Below are 24,238 nucleotides of genomic sequence, written 5' to 3' on the forward strand. Positions count from 1 at the left end.
AATTTTTCAGGAATGATTTATTTATCTTATTCAGTACTTATTCTATCAAGAAACTGCTATCTGTCTGTCTTATACGGACTCCCTCCCCAGTAATACTAGGAAACAAGTTCCTCAAATGTAGAAATAGCACATTACATCTTTTTGTGTCACCAGTATCTTGCCCCTACAGTATTCTATGTTCAAAATTGTCCTTGTCAACAAACACAATCCAATTTGTATAATTATATATGCCAACATGTGTATATTACGGATATATTTAATGGAACAAAGATGCTCTAAAATGTCATTGATGGAATATTGAATGGTAAGTTAACAGGAATATCAAAGCGTAAAGAGAACAAAGCAATACTCACAGCTCTTTTAGGCTAGGAAGGGCTTTAATAGCCTGAGGAAACTCCCCCAAATTATTATAATTCAAGTCCCTAGGGAAAAAAATGGGGGAAATATCCAAGAATATTGAACAGTGATCACAAATTATGAGGTATTTTGGTACAAATGCATTTTTAAAAATCACATCTCCCGTTGGTTATCTTTCTTTACCAATTATATCATCATCAAAGTCCTGTAGAAGATTTATTAAATAATACCTTTCCTTAGAATACTGAATAGAAAAAAGTAATCATAAAATATTTTTTGGTCAACAATTTTACAAGTTCAAAGAACTCCCATTATATATTACTGATGCTTTAGACAAAGAAAGCATCTGAATGGTATTTCTCAGGAAATTCACCATAAAACATAATTTGTTGAATATCCATTTATAAGTGATGATACCATGAAACTGACCCTTCCAATAGTGTTTAGAATGGCTTCCTACAATTTTGGCATATAGGTAGCTGACCTAAGCCTCACCATCAGCAAAGATGACCTGTGATAAGCATCAACCTTAGAAGGACTAAGATAGACTCACACAATAACCAGTCTTAAGACTGAGAATGTTTAAATTTTAATTTCTTTCAATCATTCTGTGATATGATGATCTGAATGGTTGATTTTAGAATGAGAGTGAATTTAAAATTGAAAGCCCAGCTCCTTGGATGCAAATTTTGTTTTCCTTTCCTACATAGACAGAAAAATGGCAAATAAAAACCTTATCTGGGAAGAAGAGGTTTAATTTTAATATAATTGAAATGGTATACATGACTTAAGGTAGACAACCCATTCATTCTTCTATCTGCTACTACACTGGTACATACTCACCCTCTAGGAAATGTGTAAATACTTATTTAAACTAAGATATTTTATGAACCATTTACCACAACACAATAGCAAATATTATGCTTCTTTGAATAAAGACAACTAATGTAAACTAATACAACAACATAAAGCTCCCACTCCTGACTATACAGCTGTACACTGTTATTCATAAAGTGATACAATGTATAGCTGAAACAACCAGAAGGCCCAAACATTTCAAGTAATGGAAACAATAAAAGTATCTGCATTTTAGCTTCAGAAAACAATCATTTTATTCAAATCCAGTGTGAGTAATTAGCAAGACAATTGAGGTGATTAAAAACTTAAACAAAACACTGGCTTCTTTGAGAGCAATGTGAAATTTCATCCAGAATTCACTTTATAAGCTTCAAAATTCCAAAACTGCACATCACAGATTTTAACCAAACCAAAATTTGTGAACAGGTACAAACCTTTACTGACTGAACTGCTTTTAATGTATATTTTGGAAAGAAACATGAAGTTCAAACATGTATGCCATTTTTAAACATAAACTACTATACTTATTAAGTGAATTAGTTAATTGCAAGAATTCAGTCATGTATGTATTAAAGCAAATTAATGAAATACAAAATTCACTGTCAAAACCACAATATGATTATCCAAAAATGAATCAACTTACAAGGTCTCCAGGTTATCTAGTCCATCAAAACAATGCTGACCCAGACTTTTAATCTTATTATTATGCAGATGCCTATGGAAAAAAGCATGAAAATAACTATATGGAAAAAACTATATGAAAATAACAGCAACTATTATATTGTTTAATATGTCTAAGTTGGTATGGCTAAAGGAATGGTATAGCTAAATATTTCAACACTTAACTATGCAAAACAAATAGCACTGGATAGGCATCTTTTTGACATGTTTAGTGAGTCAAATTCACACAACATAAACCACTAATGGGAAAAGGAAAATTCTCTAGCAGAAAAATAGTGGACACACTGAAGATAGTTTTTATACACCCATATCAAAAATAAAGGCATGATTATCTCAATCATATAAAGGAAAACTTTGATGAGTTCTCCTATGGAGTATGGGGTATAGAAGAAGATGTCCACTTTACATAAGTAGAATTTTAAAAGAAAAGACATTCTATTTCACCCAACTTTTGAAAGATTAAAAATACAGAGGACCATATACTCTTTGAATAGAAAAATTTGGCAAAAGCATTAAGTATTGCTGGAACTTATTTTCTATAAGCATCTCAAAATGATTGTATGTCTTTTAACATAAAAGTGAATACACTGCTTGCCCGCAATGAAAGCTGGACAAGTGTTTCCTGAACGACCCAATTTCTTCTCCTTCTGGTCAGGATTACAAATAACCATTTATTTTAGGGAGACTTAAAAATTACAATCAGATGTTAATTTTTAAAAATTGTGCTACTTTGTATTTTAAGAAGTCGTCATATTCACTCTTATAAGACAGCAAATCTACCAAGTGCTATTTCAGAAGATTGATCTGTGAGGCATCTTCATGATTATTGGTTGCAATAATCCTGTTTTCTCCCCCAAATAAACACAAACACCTGGTACTAGAAAGGGTGGATACTTACAGAACCACGAGACTTGAAAGGTTTGTAAATGCAAAGTCGGGGATGCTCGAGATTTTGTTCAGAGCCAAGGTCAGTGCCTGCAGTGTGGGAAGGTTGCTGAGGGGACAGACGGGTACCTCTGTCAGGCTGTTGTCGTCCAGCCACAGGTGCCGCAACTGAACGAGCCCCTCAAAACTGTCCTCGGGGACAGAGGTAATGTGGTTGGCATCTAAACGCCTAATGCAGAAACAGAAGCAATCACATTTAGATACAAACTTCAGTGGAATGAGTCCAACCACATCACACAAGTCTCAGAGCTTTCAAAAATAAAAAGGAATTATAAAAATGATCAGGGCCACCTTGTCTCTTATTTCACTAATTTTACCAGAAGTTCTAATAAAACCTAATGTTTTTTTAAAAACCAGTATATGTAAGTCAGACACTTTCTGTCCTTTATACGAAAGGAATTTATCCAAATCTGAATTTTCAAGTATCTTTGGCTAAGAAGGAACTCTGTAGCTTAAGGGCGTATTTTTCAAAAAGAAGGAAGATGGAAAAGAACCCTCACAAAGCTCAAGTTTGCATTTTATGTTTCAGAATATGCCTGTCAAAAATACAAAGAAACTACAATCTTCAGAGTAAACTAATGAAGGAAATTAAATGCCTAGACACCAGCAAAAAAATAAATCATACTAGGAAAACTAAAGGTATGGCTCAGCCAAAGGAACAAACCAACAATTCAAATGAGATACAGGAGTTGAAAAATTAATTCGAGACTTTGAACAGACATGGAAAATTTCATCAAAAATCAAAACAACGAGTTGAGGGAGAATATAAAGAAGGCAAGGAAAGAGCAAAAAGAAGAAATTGAAAGTCTGAAAAAACAAATCAAAGAACCTATGGGAATGAAAGGCACAGTAGAAGAGGTGAAAAAAAACAATGGAAACCTACAATGTTAGAATTCAAGAGGCAGAAGATAGGATTAGTGAACTGGAGGATGGGACATTTGAAATCTGACAAGCAAAAGAAAATATAAGGAAAAGAATGGAAAAATATGAACATGGACTCAGGGAACCGAATGACAACATGAAGCACATGAATATACGTGTTGTGGGTGTCCCAGAAGGAGAAGAGAAGGGAAAAGGAGGAAAAAAACTAATGAAAGAAATTATCACTGAAAATTTCCCAACTCATATAAAAGACTTAAAATGACAGATACAAGAAGTGCAGTGTATCCCCAACAGAACAGATCCAAATAGAGGTGCTCCAAGACACTTACTAATCAGAATATCAGATGTCAAAGGGAATGGAAGAATTTTGAAAGCAGCAAAAGAAAAGCAATCCATTACAAAGAAGGGAAACTGAATAAGACTATGTGTAGATTTCACAGCAGAAATCATGGAGGCAAGAAGATAGTGGTATGATATATTTAAGATAGTAAAAGAGAAAAACTGCCAACCAAGAATTCTACATTCAGCAAAATTGTCCTTCAAAAATGAGGGGAAATTAAAATATTTTCAGACAAAAAAAATCACTGAATTGGTGACCAAGAGATCAGCTCTGCAAGAGATACTAAAAGGAGCACTAGAGATAGAGGAAAAAACAGGACAAAGAGGTGTGGAGAAGAATGTAGAAATGAAGACTATCAGTAAAGGTAAAAAGAAGAAAAATTAGATAGGACATATAAAATCCAAAAGGCAGTGAAATGAGACTAAGTGTCAATGGCTGAGAGATTCCAAACAGAGTTGAGAGGTTATCCTGGCGGTTATTCTTATGCATTAAGTAGATATCACCTTGTTGTTCAAGATGTAGCAGAGAGGCTGGAGGGAACTGCCTGAAAATGTGGAGCTGTGTTCCAGTAGCCATGTTTCTTGATGATGATTGAACAATGATACAGCTTTCACAATGAGACTCTGTGAATGTGAAAACCCTTGTGTCTGATGCTCCTTTTAGCTACTATATCAACAGAAGAGTAGAACATATGGAATAAAAATAAATAATAGGGGGAATAAATGTTAAAATAAATTTAGTTTGAAATGCTAGTGGTAAATGAAAGCGAGGGGTAAGGGGTATGGTATGTATAATCTTTTTTTTCTCTGTTATCATTTTATTTCTTTTTCTGTTGTCTTTTTATTTCTTTTTCTAAATCGATGCAAATGTTCTAAGAAATGATGAATATGCAACTATGTGATGATATTAAGAATTACTGATTGTATATGTAGAATGGAATGATATCTTAATGTTTTGTTTGTTAATTTTTAATTAATAAAAAAAGTTAAAAAAAAATCCAAAAGGCAAAGTGGTAGAAGAAAGTACTGCCCTTGCAGTAATAACACTAAATGTTAATGGATTAAACTCCCCAGTCAAAAGACATAGACTGGCAGAATGGATTAAAAAGCAGGACCCATCAATATGCTGTCTACAGGAGATGCATTTTAGACCCAAGGATAAACATAGGTTAAAAGTGAAAGGTTGGGAAAAGATAGTTCATACAAACAACAATCACAAAAGAGCAGGAGTAGCTGTACTAATATCCAAAAGATTAGACTTCAAATGTAAAACAATTAAAAGAGACAAAGAAGGGCACTATATTAATAAAAGGAACAATTCAATAAGAAGACATAAGAATCACAAATATTTTAGGCACTAAGCCAGAGTGCTCCAAATAACATGAGGCAAAGACTGAAGAGAGAAAAAGACACATCAATCATAATAGTTGGAGACTTCAATTTCCCCCTCTCATCAATGGACAGAACATCTAGACAGAGGATCAATAAAGAAACAGAGAATTTGAATAATACAATAAACAAACTAGACTTAATAGACATTTATAGGGCATTACACCCTACAACAGCAGGATACACCTTTTTATTAAGTGCTCATGGATCATTCTCAAGGATAGACCACATGCTGGGTCACAAAGTAAGTCTCAATAAATTTAAAAAGACTGAAATCATACAAAACACATTCTGGGATCATAAAGGAACTGGGATCATAAAGAAGGCCAGAAGATTCACAAATATATGGAGGTTCAAAAACACACTCTTAAAACAACCAGGGGGTCAAGGAAGAAATTATTTAAAAAAAAATCAGTAAATATCTCAAGGCAAATGAAAATGAAGATACGACATATCAAAATTTATAGGATGCAGCAAAGGCAGCGCTAAGAGGGAAATTTATTGCCCTACATGCCTATATCAAAAAAAGAAGAAAGAGCAAAAATCAAGGAATTAACTGTCCACTTGGAAGAACTAGAGAAAGAACAGCAAACTAACCCCAAAGCAGGCAAAAGGAAAGAAATAACAAAGATTAGAGCAGAAATAAAATTAAATTGAGAACATGAAAACAATTGGGAAAAATCAACAAAACCAGAAGTTGGTTCTATGAGTAAAATCAATAAGATTGATATATCCTTAGCAAGGTTGAGAAAAAGAAGAAGAGAGAAGATGCAGATAAATAAAATTAGAAATGGAAGAGGAGACATAACCACTGACCAGCAGAAATAAAGGAGGTAATGAGAGGATACTATGAACAACTTTATGCTAATAAACCAGACAACATAGACGAAAGGACAACTTCTAGAAAGGCATGAACAACCAACATTGACTTGAGAAGAAATAGATGACCTCAACAAACCAATCACAAGTAATGAAACTGAATTAGTCATTAAGAAGCTCCCCAAAAAAGAAAAGTCCAGGACCAGATGGCTTCACATGTGAATCCTACCAAACATTCAAGAAACAATCAGTACCAATTCTGCTCAAACTCTTCAAAAAAAATGAAGAGGAGGGAAGGTTACCTAACTCATTCTATGAAGCTAACATCACCCTCATACCAAAGCCAGATAAAGATACTACAGGAAAAGAAAATTACAGACCAATCTCTCTAATGAATATAGATGCAAAAACCCTCAACAAAATCCAGTAGCACATTAAAATAATTATGCATCATGGCCAAGCAGGATTCATCCCAGGCATGTAAGGATGATTCAACATAAGAAAATCAATTAATGTAATACACCATATCAACAAATCAAAGCAGAAAAAACACATGATCATCTCATTTGATACAGAAAAGGTATTTGACAAAATTCAACATCCTTTCCTGTTGAAAACACTTCAAAGGTTAGGAATAGAAGGGAACTTCCTCAACATGATAAAGGGAATATATGAAAAACCTACAGCTAACATCATCCTCAATGGGAAAAACTGAAAACTTTCTCCCTAAGATCAGGAACAAGACAAGGATGTCCACTATGACCATTGTTATTCAACATTGTGTTGGAAGTTCTAGCCAAAGCAATTAGACAAGAAAAAGAAATACAAGGCATCAAAATTGTAAAGGAAGAAGTAAAACTCTCACTGTTTGCAGATGATATGATTCTATATATCGAAAACCCCCAAAAATCCCACAGCAAAATTAGTAGAGCTAATAAATGAGTACAGCAAAGTGACAGATTACAAGATTAACACTCAAAAATCTGTTGTGTTTCTATACACTCATAATGAGCAATCTGAGGGGGAAATCAAGAAAAAAATTCCATTTAGAATTGCAACCAAAATAATAAAATGTTTAGGAAAAAATGTAAGGATACAAAAGACATATACAAAGAAAACTACAAAGAAATTGCTAAAAGAAATCACAGAACACCTAAATAAGTGTTCATGGATTGGAAGACTAAATATAGTTGTCAATTCTACCTAAATTGATTTATAGATTTAATGCAGTACCAATTAAAATCCCAAAAACTTACTTTTCAGAAATAGAAAAACCAATAACAAACTTTAACTGGAAGGGCAGAGTGTCCCAAATAGCTAAAAATATCCTGAGAAAGAAAAATGAAGTTGGAGGTCTCACACTACTTAACTTTAAAGTGTATCAGGCAGCTACAGTGGTCAAAACACATGGTATTGGTATTAAGATAGATATATTGTTCAATGGAATAGAATAAAAGTGTTCAGATTAGACCCTCTCATCTATGGACAATTGATCTTTGATAAGGCAGTCAAGCCAACTCACCTGGGACAGAACAGTCTCTTCAATAAATGGTGCTTGAAGAACTGGATGTCCACATGCAAAAGAATGAAAGAGGATCCATATCTCATACCCTATACAAAAATTAACTCAAAATGGAACAAAGATCTAAACATTAGACCATAAAAATTTTAGAAGAAAATGTCAGGAAATATCTTATAAAATTTGTAACAGGAGGCGGTTTCCTAGATGTTACACCCAAAGCATGAGCATTGAAGAAAGAAATAGATAATTGGAAACTTCTCAAAATTAAACACTTTTGTGCATCAAAGAACTTTGTCAAGAGAGTAAAAAGACAGCTTACACAATGGGAGACAATATTTGGAAATGATATATCAGATAAGGGTCTAGTATCCAGAATATATAGAAACTGTTCAACTCAACAACAAAAAAAGACAAAAAACCCAATTACAAAATTGGCAAAAGACATGAACAGAAACTTCAGAAGAGGAAATACAAATGGCTAAAAGGTACATGAAAAGATGCTTAACTTCCCAGGCTATTAAGGAAATGCAAATCAAAACCACAATGAGATACCACCTCACATCCAAAAGCAGAAAACAACAAGTGCTGGAGAGGATGCGGAGAAAGAGGCACACTTATCCACTGTTGATGGGAATGTCAAAAGGTACAACCGCTGTGGAAGGCAGTTTGGTGGTTCCTCAGGAAGCTAAGTATAGAATTGCCATATGATCCAGCAATACCATTGCTAGGTATCTATTCAGAGGACATGAGGGCAAGGACACAAACAGACATTTGTACACCAATGTTTATAGCAGCATTATTTACAATTGCCAAGAGATGGAGACAGCCCAAATGTCCATCAACAGACGAGGAGCTAAACAAGCTGTGCTATAAACATATGATGGAATATTCTGCAGCTGTACAACAGAATAAAGTCATGAAGCATGTAACAACATGGATGGACCTTGAGGACATTATGCTGTGTGAGATTAGCCAGAAACAAAAGGACAAATACTGTATGGTCTCACTGATATGAACTAACATTAATGAATGAACTTGGAGAATTTCAGTTAAGAACTGAGGCTATCAGGAGATAGAAATAGGGTAGATATTGGGTAACCGGAGCTGAAGGGCTACAGATTATGCAACAAGAATGATTGTAAAATTCAGAAATGGGGGCCACAGTGGTTCAGCAGGTAAGAGTGCTTGCCTGCCATGCCCGAGGACCCAGGTTCGATTCCTGGTGCCTGCCCATGTAAAAAAAAAAAAAAAAAAATTCAGAAATGGATAGCACAATACTACCTAACTGTAGCACTATAATGTTAGTACATTGAATGAAGTTGAATGTAAGAATTATAGGGGACTTCTGGAGAAGATGGCGGTTTAGTAAGACGCGCGGGTCTTAGTTCCTCCTCCAGAACAGCAACTAAAGAAACAGAAACAATACGACAGAGACCAAAAAGACAGCGTACCCCATTCTGGAACGGCTGAACGGGCAGGGAGAATCCGCTGCGGTGAGATACCCGAGGGGCGCGCGTTTTCCCGGCTGGGGCGGCTGGCGACTGGGGTCCCCTCCACGCACGTGGCTCCCCGGTCTGACTGGGAACGTTGGATAGCGGGGCCCTCCCACCACGCTTGGTGTCTTGGGCCAGCTGGGCAATTTGGACCGGCACTCCCCCAAGCCGCGGCGGCCGGCGACCCCCCCGCCACGCGCGGTTTCCCGGGCCAACTGTGAGATTCGGATTGGCAAGTTAAAGGAGCCACAGCATCTTTTATTGGTGGGACCCGCAGACAGACGAGCACCACGAGTGCCACCTATGGGGCAGGATAAGAAAAACAGAGCCCAGAGATTTCACAGAAAAACCTCTCAACCAGCCGGGTCCCACACCCAGGGAAATCTGATCAAATGCCCAGACACCAGCAGAAAATAATGGATGACGCTCAGAAAATTGAAGATATGGCCCAGTCAAAGGAACAAACCAATAGTTCAAATGAGATACAGAAGCTGAGACAACTAATGCTGAATATATGAACAGAAATGGAAAACCTCTTCAAAAACCAAATCAATAAATTGAGGGAGGACATGAAGAAGACATGGGCTGAACAAAAAGAAGAAATAGAAAATCTGAAAAAACAAATCACAGAACTTATGGGAGTGAAGGACAAAGAAGAAAAAATGGAAAAAACAATGGATACCTACAATGGTAGATCTAAAGAGACAGAAGCTAGAATTAGTGAACTGGAGGATGGAACATCTGAATTCCAAAAAGAAACAGAAACTATAGGGAAAAGAATGGAAAAACTTGAGCAGGGGATCAGGGAACTGAATGACAATATGAAACGTACAAATATACATGTTGTGGGTGTCCCAGAAGGAGAAGAGAAGGGAAAAGGAGGAGAAAAACTAATGGAAGAAATTATCACTGAAAATTTCCCAACTCTTATGAAAGACCTAAATTTACAGATCCAAGAAGTGCAGCGCACCCCAAAGAGAATAGACCCAAATAGGCGTTCTCCAAGACACTTACTAGTTAGAATGTCAGAGGTCAAAGAGAAAGAGAGGATCTTGAAAGCAGCAAGAGAAAAACAATCTGTCACATACAAGGGAAACCCAATAAGACTATGTGTAGATTTCTCAGCAGAAACCATGGAAGCTAGAAGACAGTGGGATGATATATTTAAATTACTAAAAGAGAAAAACTGCCAACCAAGACTTCTGTATCCAGCAAAATTGTCCTTCAAAAATGAAGGAGAAATTAAAACATTTATAGACAAAATGTCACTGAGAGAATTTGTGACCAAGAGACCAGCTCTGCAAGAAATACTAAAGGGAGCACTAGAGTCAGATACGAAAAGACAGAAGAGAGAGGTATGGAGTAAAGTGTAGAAAGAAGGAAAATCAGATATGATATATATAATACAAAAGCCAAAATGGTAGAGGAAAATATTATCCAAACAGTAATAACACTAAAAGTTAATGGACTGAATTTCCCAATCAAAAGACATAGACTGGCAGAATGGATTACGACCCAGCAATACCACTGCTAGGTATCTACCTAAAGGACTTAAGGGCAAAGACACAGACGGACATTTGCACACCAGTGTTTATAGCAGCATTATCTACAATTGCAAAGAGATGGAAACAGCCAAAATGTCCATCAACAGACGAGTGGCTAAACAAACTGTGGCGTATACCTACAATGGAATATTATGCAGCTTTAAGACAGACTAAACTTATGAAGCATGTAATAACATGGATGGACCTAGAGAACATTATGCTGAGTGAGTCTAGCCAAAAACTAAAGGACAAATACTGTATGGTCCCACTGATGTGAACCGACATTCGAGAATCAGCTTGGAATATATCATTGGTAACAGAGACCAGCAGGAGTTAGAAACAGGGTAAGATAATGGGTAATTGGAGCTGAAGGGATACAGACTGTGCAACAGGACTAGATACAAAAACTCAAAAATGGACAGCACAATAATACATAAGTGTAATGTAACTATGTTGGAACACTGAATGAAGCTGCACCTGAAATATAGTTTTTTGTTTGTTTGTTTGTTTGTATCTTTTGTTTTTGTTTTTTTCTTTTTCCTTTTTATATATATATTTTTTATTAGTATTATTATTTTAATTCTCTTCTCTATATTAACATTCTATATCTTTTTCTGCTGTTTTGCTAGTTCTTTTCCTAAATCGATGCAAATGTACTAAGAAATGATGATCATACATCTATGTGATGATACTAAGAATTACTGAGTGCATGTGTAGAATGGAATGATTTCTAAATGTTGTGTTAATTTCTTTTCTTTTTTTTGATTAATAAAAAAAATTAAAAAAAAAAAAAGAATTATAGAGGGAGGAGGGCTGGAGGCTCAAATGAAACCAAAAGGAAAGATAGACAATAAAGACTGAGATGGAATAATCTAGGAATGCCTGGAGTGTACAATGATAGTGACTAAATGTACAAAATAGAAAATGTTTTTGTATAGGGAAGAATAAGGAATGTCAATATTTCAGGGTATTGAAAAGAGATGGTAATTCGTATTTTAAAACTCGAACTTATGTATGACACTAAAGCAAAAAAAAATGTTTATTTGGTACAAAATTTATATTTTGACTAGTGCATCTCCTAATATAACTTATATGGACAGTTTAACTGAACACCATAAGTACATGGAACCTTGAGTAGAGCATGAGATTTTGTAGGTTTGTCCAGAGTGATGCCCCAATAAATTCCAGAGAGATTTGAACAGTGAATTAAAATGTATTTGCAAAGTCCCCTTGGGGGAATGGGAAAAAAAGGGGAAAATTCAACTTCCCCATTTGGAGAAGGCCTCATATTCTCGCAAGCAGTGAGGATAACAAAATCAATAGGCCGTACCCTCAATCTTGGGGTTTGTTCATATGAAACTTATACCTGCAAAGGATAGGCTAGGCTTACTTAAAATTAGGCCTAAGAGTCACCCCAGAGAACCTCTTTTATTGCTTAGATGTGGCCTCTCTCTCTCTCAGCCAACATGGCAAGCAAACTCACCGCCCTCCCCCTCTCTACGTGGGACATGACTCCCAGGGGTGTAAATCTTCCTGGCAACATGGGACAGAAATCCTGGAATGAGTTGGGACTCAGCATCAAGGGACTGAGAAAACCTTCTTGACTGAAAGGCAGAAGAGAGAAATGAGACAAAATAAAGTGTCACTGCCTGAGAGATTTCAAATAGAGTTGAAGAGGTTATCCTGGAGGTTATTCTTACACATTATATAGATATCCCCTTTTTAGTTTAAGGTGTTTTAGAGAGGCTAGAAGGAAGTGCCTGAAACTGTAGAGCTGTGCTCCAGTAGCCATGTTTCTTAAAGATGACTGTATAATGATACAGCTTTCGCAAAGTGATTGTATGATTGTGAAAACCTTGTTCTGATGCTCCTTTTATCTATGGTATGGACATGAGTAAAAAATATGGATTAAGAATAAATAATAGGGGGAACAAATGTTAAAATAAATTAGGTAGAGGGAAATACTAGTGGTCAATGAGTGGGAGGGGTGAGGGGTATGGTATGTATGAGTTTTTTCTTTTTTCTTTTTATTTCTTTTTCTGGAGTGATGTAAATGTTCTGAGAAATGATCACGGTGATGAATATACAACTATGTGATGATATTGTGAGCCACTGATTGCACACCACGTATGGAATGTTTATACGTTAAGAATGTTCGTGTTAGTATGTTGAATGGGTTTATTAATAAAAATTAAAAAAAAACAGAAAACAACAATAAGAAATTAAACTATACAAATGAGCAATTTTACTCATAATTTTATGTTATAACTAATATTTAATAATATTTGATAATTTGATTACTACTCTGATTTGGCAATAAGGTGTAAGAAAAATAATTAGAAAAAAGTATTTAAGTAACAAATCACTTCAACAGATTTTCAGTTATTCTTATTACCTCCAGGCATGTTAAAATGTAAATGTCATGAATTGAGAAGCCAACATTTCTCTTTTTCTCTTACCACTTAGCATTTTAAAGAAATTAGTTTGCCAAAATTAACAATTTTAAGAAACAGTCAAACTGTTCACTGGAATAATTAAATGGCTACTTGAATTAATGTTATTGTGGCTATAAAGTTTCTTTAATTTTTCCAAAAATGCTGGAATTAAGGATACCTTAGTAACACGGTTACTCATAGTTAAAAATTAAACCACCATTTGAAAATCTGGAAACTAAGTCTTAAGTGTTATTGTCGGCACAACCAGGTATAACTGTTGCAATGATAGCTTTTCAACATAGACACAACCTGGTATTAATATGATGAGGTCCAGCAAGTTCCAGACAAATCACAACTTTCCTCACAAATTGGTTCCCTGTGGATATACTTTTTACCACTTAAATTTCAGACCTCACAGGTTTGGATCTCATGGTAAAAGAAAGCAAACAAACAAACAAACCAAAACAGGAAAACAAAGAACTGGTGGAAAGTAAAAAAGAGCATATTGTTACAGAAATAGAATTTGGAAGCTTTCAAGATCAGGATCTGGTAGATTTTAAGTGGTTTTGGTATTTTCTAATATTTGTTGCCTCCTGTTCCCTCGTGCTGCTCCAACTTCAGGTCCTGCCATAATTGTCACCTTCCCCTGTAGGTAAACACTGGGTCCTAGATCTCAGCTAACTGCGCCCAGCCCCAGATGTATTCTTTCCCCCCTTTAAGCAGACATTAAAGACCACTGGTCCTTGTGAGTGTGTGACTGAAGTTTCATTTCTGATCTAGTCAAAATAACTGAAAGCCTAGGAAAACTGAGCAGCTGCCTTACAAATCTGCGTAGAAACAAACATTTTTAGATTTGTTTATTCCTTGGGCTTTCTAGATCCTATCACTGAGGAGACAAAGTAATCCTCTGTATAACAAGCTGGCAAAATTGACTACAAAGCTGTTTAAGAGATTTGCTTCAATGAGTTAGACAGGAATGTGTTCAATCCTCACACACTCATGCACACACACACAGATACAATCCACAAGCTTGTGGAGCTCTCATTCTTGGAGAGAGAGAGACATTAAACAAATAATGATACTACTAACTATATAACAAAATAATTCATGCGATTAAATCATGCTTAGATTATTTAATCACTCTGTGAGGGACTGAAAATACAAGCGGGTGACCAGGAATCACTGACCCACTACCTGCAGGGACCAGTCTGGGCAGCTGGCCACTAGCTACAACTGCTCCGGGAAGCTAAACCACAACTCCTGCCATTGACCCAAAACAGCCATTAGGTGATTCATTATGGACAGTTTTCCTAATTTTTGCCTCTGCTTCCAACTTAGGAGCAACAGCAGAAAAAATATGTCCCCATAACCAATCATATAGGGTGCCCTGCTTCTAGCTAGCTTGCTTCCAGCCTCCCCAAGCCAACAACCCCAGGCCATCGGGGCACACCTGAAAAGCCTCACTTTTTCCACCACAAAGCTTTCACACTCAGAAGGCAAGTGACGGTGGCCGACTCCTGCACTACAGCAAGCACTGAATAAAAAGTTTCTGTTCTCATTTGGGTATTCTTCATTTATTTCCACACCTGCAATTCATTCAACACATTCTAATTGAGCAGCTCTTTAGGCACCAAACAATAAGATGAATGAAGCACATGTAATGCCTGCCCTCATGGCACTGATATTCTAGCAGGGGGGTGACACCCAACATAATAAATATATGATTAGAGCACTCAGGCATTAAAATAAGGATTAATGGAAGTTGAAAGGGAGGGTAGCTCCTTAAAATACATTGATCAGGAAAAGCATGTAACAGGTAACTTTTAAACTGAGACCTGAAGAATAGGCAAGAGAGACTCACAGAAAGAGCTGGACAAGGAGTGCTGGAGGCCAAGAGTGGGGATCCAGTGACAGGCATGAGCTTAGTATGACCCAGTAAAAGATCCAAGTGATCAGAACACAGAAGGAAAGGGGTGGGGAGGTCCAGAGAGATGCAAGCAGAGACCAGATGATGTAGGCCCAGTAGCAGGCCAGGGAAGAGGTCTGGATTGTACCATACATATAAACAGAAGGCCCTCTCTGGTCACAGTGATTTAAATGTTTAAGTTGCTTATTTTATTATATTGACGATAATACATGTGTTCCTGGTCAACAAAATCATGAACAGCGTCCCCCTCAACATACACACACAATATCCTTGAAATTAAATTGCCCATAAAAGTTTTCACTAAAATGTAGTAAAACACCATAATAAGGAAAGTGACCAGTCCCTTTTTAAGAGAAGTCCTGTGATATATGCATCATTTATACTCCTGCAGAACTCTATGCAATGGGTCATCATCAAAGAAAAGGGTTGGCCTTAACATACAGTAAGATGGCCAAGCGAGTTCTGAGTTAAGAGAGTAATGAAACCATCTTCTATGCAAAACAATAATTAACAATAAACATACCAAACATTCCTAAACATTCCTAAAATTTTAAAGTCACACATAAATGATCAAAAAGAAGACTTTAGGAAAAGTGGGGCCCTTAAATAAGTTATTTCATGTAGAAAAAGGATGGGTAATGACTAAAATGATTAATTAAAACCTCCATTCTCATGTGGTTGTGAACCATATGAATTCTTCCATAACTCTGAAGAATTCGCTTACACTGTGATCAGTGTTTTACAGAGAAAATGTCTTCTTTGTCTCTTTATTTCTTTTCCTTGGAATTCCTGAGGGCTTCTTCATAATGTGGTTAGAAAACATCTGTTCCCTCTTCCGTACCTGGTGGGTAGAAAAGGACTACCCTCCTGGGGAATAAAATACATCTACCTCGCCTCTTTACTCAATGCTCATTTGTGGGGTAGGGTGAGGATGGGGGGATGGTTTGAGAGGCAGGGATTTGTTCCTGAGGAGAGACATCAAGTTCCAGAGTTATCAATCAACACTGTGGTGAACAGAGTTAACCATTAACTAGCTAGCCTATTCAAGCATCTCTCCTCCCACAGATAGGAATTAATGCCAAATTAATGCTCATAATCCATACGAAAGAGACAACACAGAAAATAACTTGGTGACAAAACACTAGAGTGACTAAGTAAGGAGCAGATTACTGGGGACAAGAATTGTGGCTTTCTAACAATGATCTACTAGTAATATTCATCCTAATAGATAATGAAAATACTATACTGATTCTTTCTAGATGCCAGATGGTATGGTACCAGATATCTCAGAAAGTGGAGAGATTATTTAGGCTCTCCTAAGGTACTATACCATTTAAACTCCATATTGCAAAAGATAATTATCACTTTAAGTGCATTTTTATTGTTAAAGGTTAACAATGTATTAACCTGAACTTCCTTTCTATTTTTTGTCTTTAAAATGCACTTCTATTTCCTGTTCTCAAAAGCCTATCTCACATCCTACTGAGAGTCGAGTGCTTATTTCTTGTCCTAAATAAAGTTACAATAAAAAATTCTATTCACAGATATTAACTGTTGAAAATCAATATTATCAGTAAATACCCATTCGATGTACTCAAAGCTTTTTTCTTTACATTTACTTACCAAAAACGTAACTATTATAGTATTATTAACAGATTTTGTTACCAATTTACAATTTAAAATAGTTAGGAAACTGAATTATTGTGGAAAATTCAGGAAGATTTGTCTTTGAGATCTTTAATATTCAACATAAAAGAAAAACTCCAGGGAAGGAATTCTGGTATGCCATTTTAATATCCTGCGTAGGTCATGTTTACCCATTTTCATGGCTTTGGGGGGACGCTGTTATGTTACCTTTTTATTAACATCAGCAATTCACTTTCATACTTGGTCACCATCATCAAACATATACTTGCCTCAACCCACTTCTGTCAGTTACACCCTTAATGAACTTTACTCCTTTTAAGCACTACTTCAAAACCATAAGGAAATCTTTCCTATAATTCAGGTCTGAAAATCAGATTTTCAAACTGACTCAAGTGCTGATAAGATTGTTTTACACCATGACAGAATTTCTATTATATCTAATTTGACCACTGCACCCACTATGCTAACAAAACCCATGAACATTTATTTCCTTCTTAAACAAAACAGGCCTGATATAGCTCACTGTGTTTCAGATATATATATGAAAATATCCCATTGCCTTTTCAAGAAATGGTTTGGTTTGACTCTTTATCCCCATCTCCCCAATTCTGGAGATAATTTAAACGATGTAACACATTCAGTGAAAGATGAGCACAGTATGCTTTTTTAAAACCTTATTTTGGAGAAGTGAGAAACCTGATTTCTATGAAAAATGTCATTTTAAATCACCTAAATGATATGTGCACTTCAATGTATTTGTTGAACACAAATTAGGATGAAACTATATGTATGTTTTCTTGGCAATTTTTTTTGTTCTAAGGTTCAAAATGACATTGCAGCCTTCTCATTTTTTAGCCTTCAAACCAAATAAAATGAGTATTTTGCTCACTAAACCTTGGGAAATAAAAAACAAGTAGTAGTTAAGTCTCAAAGCAAAATGAATTCCGATGCAGCAAAAGAAACAAGAAGTATTCATACTGTCTAATGAACGCAGGTCCGAGGGAGGTAAGAAAGCTTCCCCTGTGTAGGTCCCTCAGAGGTAGGCTAGAGTGCAGCATCAACAAAGTGACATGTCCATAAAGGAACTCGCCCTAATCAGTTCATTAAGAATCTATTCAGAATCTGCCCAGTTAGCTGTGGCTAATAAATTCTTATATTCCATATCTTGGCATTTTTGAGAAATGAGCTACATAATTTCTACCTTAAAGTAAACTTCTATTTAAACCAAAAATTCACTAGCCAACACCCTGGACACTCCTTGTTTATGACATTAAATACAATTTAACGTAACTTTTACAGCATATATGATATGCTTTATTATTACATATTTTCATTTTCACATTCACTTCTCATTAACTACTGGAATATCTAATCTAAAATCAAAAGATAATCTATAATTTATAATACCCAGTATTTGTGGTACAGGTGAAATGGTCTTACCTTATAGTTTTATTTTCACCTCAGCTGTCTTAACTCATACGCATTTTATATTCACACTCATACACACTTCCTATAGAAGCTTATAGTTATTTCAAAGGGTAACAAAAAAAGAAAATCTAAGCGATAGATTAGTATACACATATGTGAGGTGGCTAAAGTAATTTTTTTTTTTTTTGCATCGGGAATCGAACAAGGTGTAATTTTATAAACAAGAACACGTAAGTGTGATATCCATTAAAATAACTAAAGCAATTTTCTTCAGGATGTTTCTCAAAACTTCAGTGTGCATAAGATTTTAAAAAACTGGGGGAGAATTTTTAAAATATGGCTTCCTGGCCCCTAACTTTAATAGAAAATATCAATACTTCTGGGTTCAGCCTAGGGAGCTGTGTTTCAGCAATCTCCAACTCGTAATTCTGTTACAGGGAGTCAAAGTGCCACACTGAGAAACTAAGTCCTAGTTCCATTACATTTAGGACAAGACATAAAGCGGCAAGTAACACAAACTTTTATTTGATCTTCTAGTTAGATGCTAATAAAAAAGTTTCTTATTTTGAAGACTTTTTCACTAGTTGCCTTCACCTAGTTAGGCACTAGATAAACTAAGAATCAAAGGAAATAACTGATAAAATCTTTCATCATCACTATCATTATTAATAGACTCTACAGACATTTATTTAGCACTTATTACATGCCAGATATTGTTCTTGTTTTGAGTGCTTTTCCTACATTAACGCACATGGTAGGTAATTAGCAAACCACAGTATGGATACTGTACCATAATTTGCTGCTAATCAGTTACAGACCGACAGTATGAAAGCAGGCAGCCCTGTCTGAAAATTCCAGTTAATCTGAATTGATCTAAATTTTTTAGAACAATATAAACATCTGACAGATAAATCCAAAAAGAGCTTTTTTAATATTAGCAAAAGTTGAATTACAATATATGCTTTAGTTCAGTGCCTCTCAAACTTTTCCTTTAAAGGTAGAACTTGATCTTCTACCCTGAAGTTTTAGGAGTTCAGAGTTCTGGAGTTTTGTTACCAGTCCATCACATGCATTCTGATTATTAACAAATTTCTGATATTTAATATAAAAAGGATTGTTCCTCAAAAATCTTCCGTGGTTTTGCACAGCCTCTGTGATGCCACAGCTCTCCTGATCCAGCCACTACAGGGGAAAGGGGAACATAAGCATAATCTAGCCTTGGATACAATAAGCCCCATTCTCCAAGTCCAAAAAAGAAGGGGGAAAAATATACATATACATGGAAAAGAGTGAAAAAAAGAACAAAGTGAAGTGCTATTTGAAAAAGCTTTTGTAATTAGTAGCCCAAAATGATCAAAACCAGAATTTAAACCTCACACATTTCATATCAAACCAAATTTTCCCCAGACAGTAAAACCTGGAAAGGAGGCAGCATAGGTCATTAAGTTACCCCCGATGTGTGTTCAATTTTAATAAGCAATTAAATTTGCTTTGTTCTGATTATCATTACCACCTGGAACAGAAATCCCTTTGTGGCAGTTTCTTGAGAGTCACGGCACAAGAAACTAGAACTCGCACACACACGTATCTCTGGTTCCAAAGAGGATGGCCACCAACAAGCCCATGATACTCAGCAGTGAGCACTTCGTAGCTCTCACCCAGCCTCTGAGACGAGAGGAGGTAAAATGAACCTTTCTTATCTCTCACAAAAGCATAATTAGAGAACAGGAACTGGCTATTCCCAAATCAGAGGGTGAATCCCCGTTTTCCCTGGGATGCCAGTTCCTCACACATTTAGCAACTAGAGTGGTCTCCTTTGATTGATTCAAGAAGGCAGAAAGCTAAAAAGTTACTTACAAAGACTGCAGAGCACTCAGTTCTCGAATGGCTTCACTGGGTACTGTTTTCAACTGGTTGTTTTGCAGGGTTCTAGAAGGAAATGTTTGGTTAGTGGATTACAAATAGTCGTTATCAACTTTTGTTACATGAGTTCAAAGACATGTCTTTCCAAAATCATAGTTCCGACGGCAGAAGAAGGGGAAAGGGGCTGTAGAAAGCACACAAGACAAAAGTGTTGGTTGCAAAGTTAGAAATGAAACTTAGGCCATTTCCTAAGATCCGCTGGGTAACCCACATGTCCAGTGGTTGTTTCAATCCAGGAATCAAGGCATCCTAGTTAGCATTCATCACATTGATACTGAGTGTTAAAGGTAATTGGGAGATATAAGAAGCAACCTCACTGGAATCCCTAACACCTTTTCAAACTGGATTAAAGAACAGCCCAGTGATATGGATGTGTCATAGGGTCAACTTTAAGAAGGAGGTTCTCCTTTGCCCAGGGGGCTACAGACCCTGAGTTTTGAGGGAGAAGTGAGCAGTATCATCAGTGTGTCTGAGGACAGGGCAGAAATAGAGCTTTAATTATCTAATAATTAGGGCTGAAGAATGGAGGCAAGGAAGAGTACTGAAAACGAAGTCCTTTTAATATTTGCCTAAAGCCATTCCTAGTCACATTAATGAAATGACCACCTGACATGAATCATAACCGTAGAACGAAAGAGGTAAACGGCCCATTTTGTGACTTGCTCAGGGTCATCCGGCAAGATTATGGCAGAAGTAGGGCTGGCAGCCAGTTCACCTGTATCCCAATCTATCAAACTCCAAGCTCCTGACCACTGCCAAGAATTTATTTCCTGATCTCTCACAAACTGTATAAATCATAGGCACACAACTCCTTTAGCTGTAAAATGATTTTAACATTTGGAGCTCTTATTAAGCCTCTTTCCCATAAGGGTCAGTGAATTCAAGTTCTTAGGGCTATATAATAATATGAAACAAAACCCAACCATTAAAGCTTAAATATAGTTTTGATTCAATGCATTAGCCAAACAAAAAGCCTCACATTCAACTGAATTGTGCTGGAGGTCAGAATGCCTGTTATTTGGCGTTTTAACTTTTGTTATCTGGACCTAAGATTGCCTAAATCAACCTCTAGCCTCCCACACTACCCATTGGCCACTCCTTAAATCTTTTAATCCTGAACTAAAAGAAACTGTGCTTAACCTAGCTCCAAGCATGTTGACTATGCAGCAGGAAAATACATAACCAGCTGTGAAACTCTAAAATTGCATTACTTACAGAACTTTGAGTTCTTTCAGCCCAGACAAGGCCTTTGGGTGGATAAAGGAAAGGTCATTGCCAGCCAATCGTCTAGGGAAAAAAAAAAGAGTAGCAAGAGAAAAAAAATAGTAATTCAGACTCTCAAAATTCAGGACCCACAACAACCTAATCTGCGATTAACATTCTCTGTTAAACATTTCTTAAGTCTAGTTGACATTAATCATGGATTTGAATCTTTGCTAATGATCACAGAATTCTTCCAAAGAGATAAATGTCTAATGACTCTTTTTTTAACTCCCAATACAATAATTTAAACAGGCACATTTTTATCCTGGTGAAGTCAAGCAAGCCAAAACACATTAAACCAAATTAATTTTGCTATTCATGGTCACTCTCTGCAGCTTGCAGTGGTTTCCAAGTGCTTCATAAATACGGACACACACTACTGGTCAGCAGGCAAGAGTGTTTATACATATCAGAGTAAACCAGTCAGTCAAAGGAGGAATGCTTTCTGGAGGCAAGTCAGCATGTTTCTCTGCATAACCAAAGGCAGGATACTCCAAGCAAATGAAAGGCAAAAAAAGTGCAAGTCACTATAAGCAAAACTTTCCAAAACAAAGCCCTATTTTTTTAAAAAAATAAATGTGTCCTAAAGAAATTTTAGTGATAAAGTGGGAGTAAGGGCGGGGGGGGGGGGGGGGGGAGTAAGGAAAGGATACAAATTATTGGGGTCATTTTATAAGAAATCTGAGGTCAACAATTCATAGAGTCCCATGTTTCCTTTCATTCTCCTGGGCACAAAGAAATGAGAGGGAAAGTTGAATAGAGAACATGAGGGAGTCTAAGCAAAATTCACATAAGTAACTTATAAACAGGTAAACTGAAGGACTGTTTTCAAGTATTCACTTAAAAATAACTGTGGAACACATGGCTACTGGAACACAGCTCTACATTTTTAGGCAGCTCAAACCTGGTGTCTGATGCTCCTTTTATCTACCTTGTCAACAGACAAGTAGAACATAAGGAATAAAAATAAATAATAGGGGGAACAAATGTTAAAATAAATTTAGTTTGAAAAGCTAGGGATCAATGAAAGTGAGGGGTAAGGGGTATGGTATGTATAATCTTTCTTTTTTCTGCTTTTGTTTTATTTCTTTTTCTGAATTGATGCAAATGTTCTAAGAAATGATGAATATGCAACTATGTGATGATATTGAGAATTACTGATTATATGTGTAGAATGGAATGATCACATGTTAATGTTTTTGTTTATTGTTAATTTTTTTAATTAATAAGTTAAAAAATAAATAACTGTGTGGCCCTATGAATAAACACAGAATTCTCCTGGTCTCTTGGTTTTGTCAGCAAAACAAAATTTTGGTTTTTTTTGCTTGTCCAAATCTTGTCCAAGCACTAGATTCTGTAGCTATAATTTTTAAAAAACATTTTCTTCCCCTTGTGTCTTGGTATCACAGAGTTATCAGTCATTAATGACTCATTTTTAAAAGGTTTATTTCCAACTATCATTTTTCCTCTGTAAGCACCCTGGGGCTCCAAGCCTTATTCATCAACTCCTTCATTCACTAAAGAAGTTTTATTCATTCATTTAACAAATACGAGTGCCTACCAAGTGCCAGGCCTGTGCTAGATACTCAGGAGTTTTCTGGCATATCTTTTTCAAGCTCTCCAATCTGCTCCACTTATACATGCTGAGTTTAGGAAAACAAGGACATTTGAAGCCACTGATGTCTGAAATTCTACATTTAGAGGTGTTTGAGTTTGGTCTCAATTAAAATGCAAATGTTCCTATAGAGGGCAACACATGATGCTTACCTAAAAGTAAGGTGTGAATGAGTAGGATTTCTATGTGTGAAAGGGAGAAGGGAGAGGGGTTAGGCGGGAGGACAACCAGAGGATTCAGAAACCAAAGGGATGATGATGTATATGGTGTAAGGGAGAGGTCCTCCTCCAAATGGTAATCCAGTCTTCCCAACACATCTTTTGGAGACTGTTCTTTCCCCCATTGAGTGGGTTGCAAAAAATCAATTGGCCAGAGACGTGAGCATTTGTTTCTGAACTGCCTATTTGATCCTATTGTTCTACATATCTGGCTTGATGCCAGTACCACACTGCTGCACTTACTATGAATGTGTAAAAAGTTATAAGATCAGGAAGTCTGAACCTTCCAACTTTGTTCTAGTTCTTCAATACGGCTTTGGCTATTCAGGGCCCCTTGTCCTTCCATATGAATTTGATGATTGTTTTTTTCTATTTCTGCAAAGGCTGTTGGAATTTTGACTGGGATTGTACTGAATCTGTAAATCACTTCAGATAGAACTGACAACAGCATTTAGTCCTTCAGTTCACTCACACCAAATGTGTTCTTCTATTTATTTAGGTCTTCTTTAATTTTTTCAGCAATGTTTTGCAGTTTCCCATGGACAAGTCCTTTTGTAGCTTTGAAATTAATTCCTAGATATTTGATTCTTTTAGTTGCTATCATAAATGGATTTCATTCTTGTATAGAAACACTACTGATTTTTACGTGTTGCCCTTGTACTCCATCACTTTGCTGAATATTGTATATTAGCTTTGTTGTGGAATTTTCAGGATTTCCTATATACAGGATCAAATAGGGAAAGTTTTCCTACTTTTTTTCCAGTGTGGATGTCTTTTATTTCTTTCTCTTGCCTCATTGCTCTAGCTAGAACTTCCAATTCAACACTGAATAGTGTGGGTGACAGTGGGTATCCCTGTCTTGTTCTAGATCTCAGGGATAAAGCTTTCAATCCTTCCTCATTAAGAATGATGTTAGCTGTGGGTTTTTCATATATGCTTTTTACCATGTTCAG

General features: G+C 36.2%; 1 protein-coding gene across 3 annotated transcripts in view; it reads right to left on the bottom strand.

The window, feature by feature from the left end:
* Nucleotides 1-24,238, bottom strand: part of LGR4 (leucine rich repeat containing G protein-coupled receptor 4) — a 127,693-nt gene that overhangs the window by 16,095 nt on the left and 87,360 nt on the right. For all 3 annotated transcript variants that reach the window (XM_077114266.1, XM_077114264.1, XM_077114265.1), the window contains exons 3-7: nt 21,405-21,476; nt 20,124-20,195; nt 2,795-3,010; nt 1,859-1,930; nt 354-422 (exon numbers count right to left, since the gene is read on the bottom strand). In XM_077114266.1, the coding sequence (XP_076970381.1) occupies nt 354-422; nt 1,859-1,930; nt 2,795-3,010; nt 20,124-20,195; nt 21,405-21,476 (501 nt within the window). The remainder of the gene's footprint in view (nt 1-353; nt 423-1,858; nt 1,931-2,794; nt 3,011-20,123; nt 20,196-21,404; nt 21,477-24,238) is intronic.

Source organism: Tamandua tetradactyla, chromosome 8 (assembly GCF_023851605.1).
Source record: "Tamandua tetradactyla isolate mTamTet1 chromosome 8, mTamTet1.pri, whole genome shotgun sequence".
In the NCBI taxonomy this organism is placed as follows: domain Eukaryota; kingdom Metazoa; phylum Chordata; class Mammalia; order Pilosa; family Myrmecophagidae; genus Tamandua; species Tamandua tetradactyla.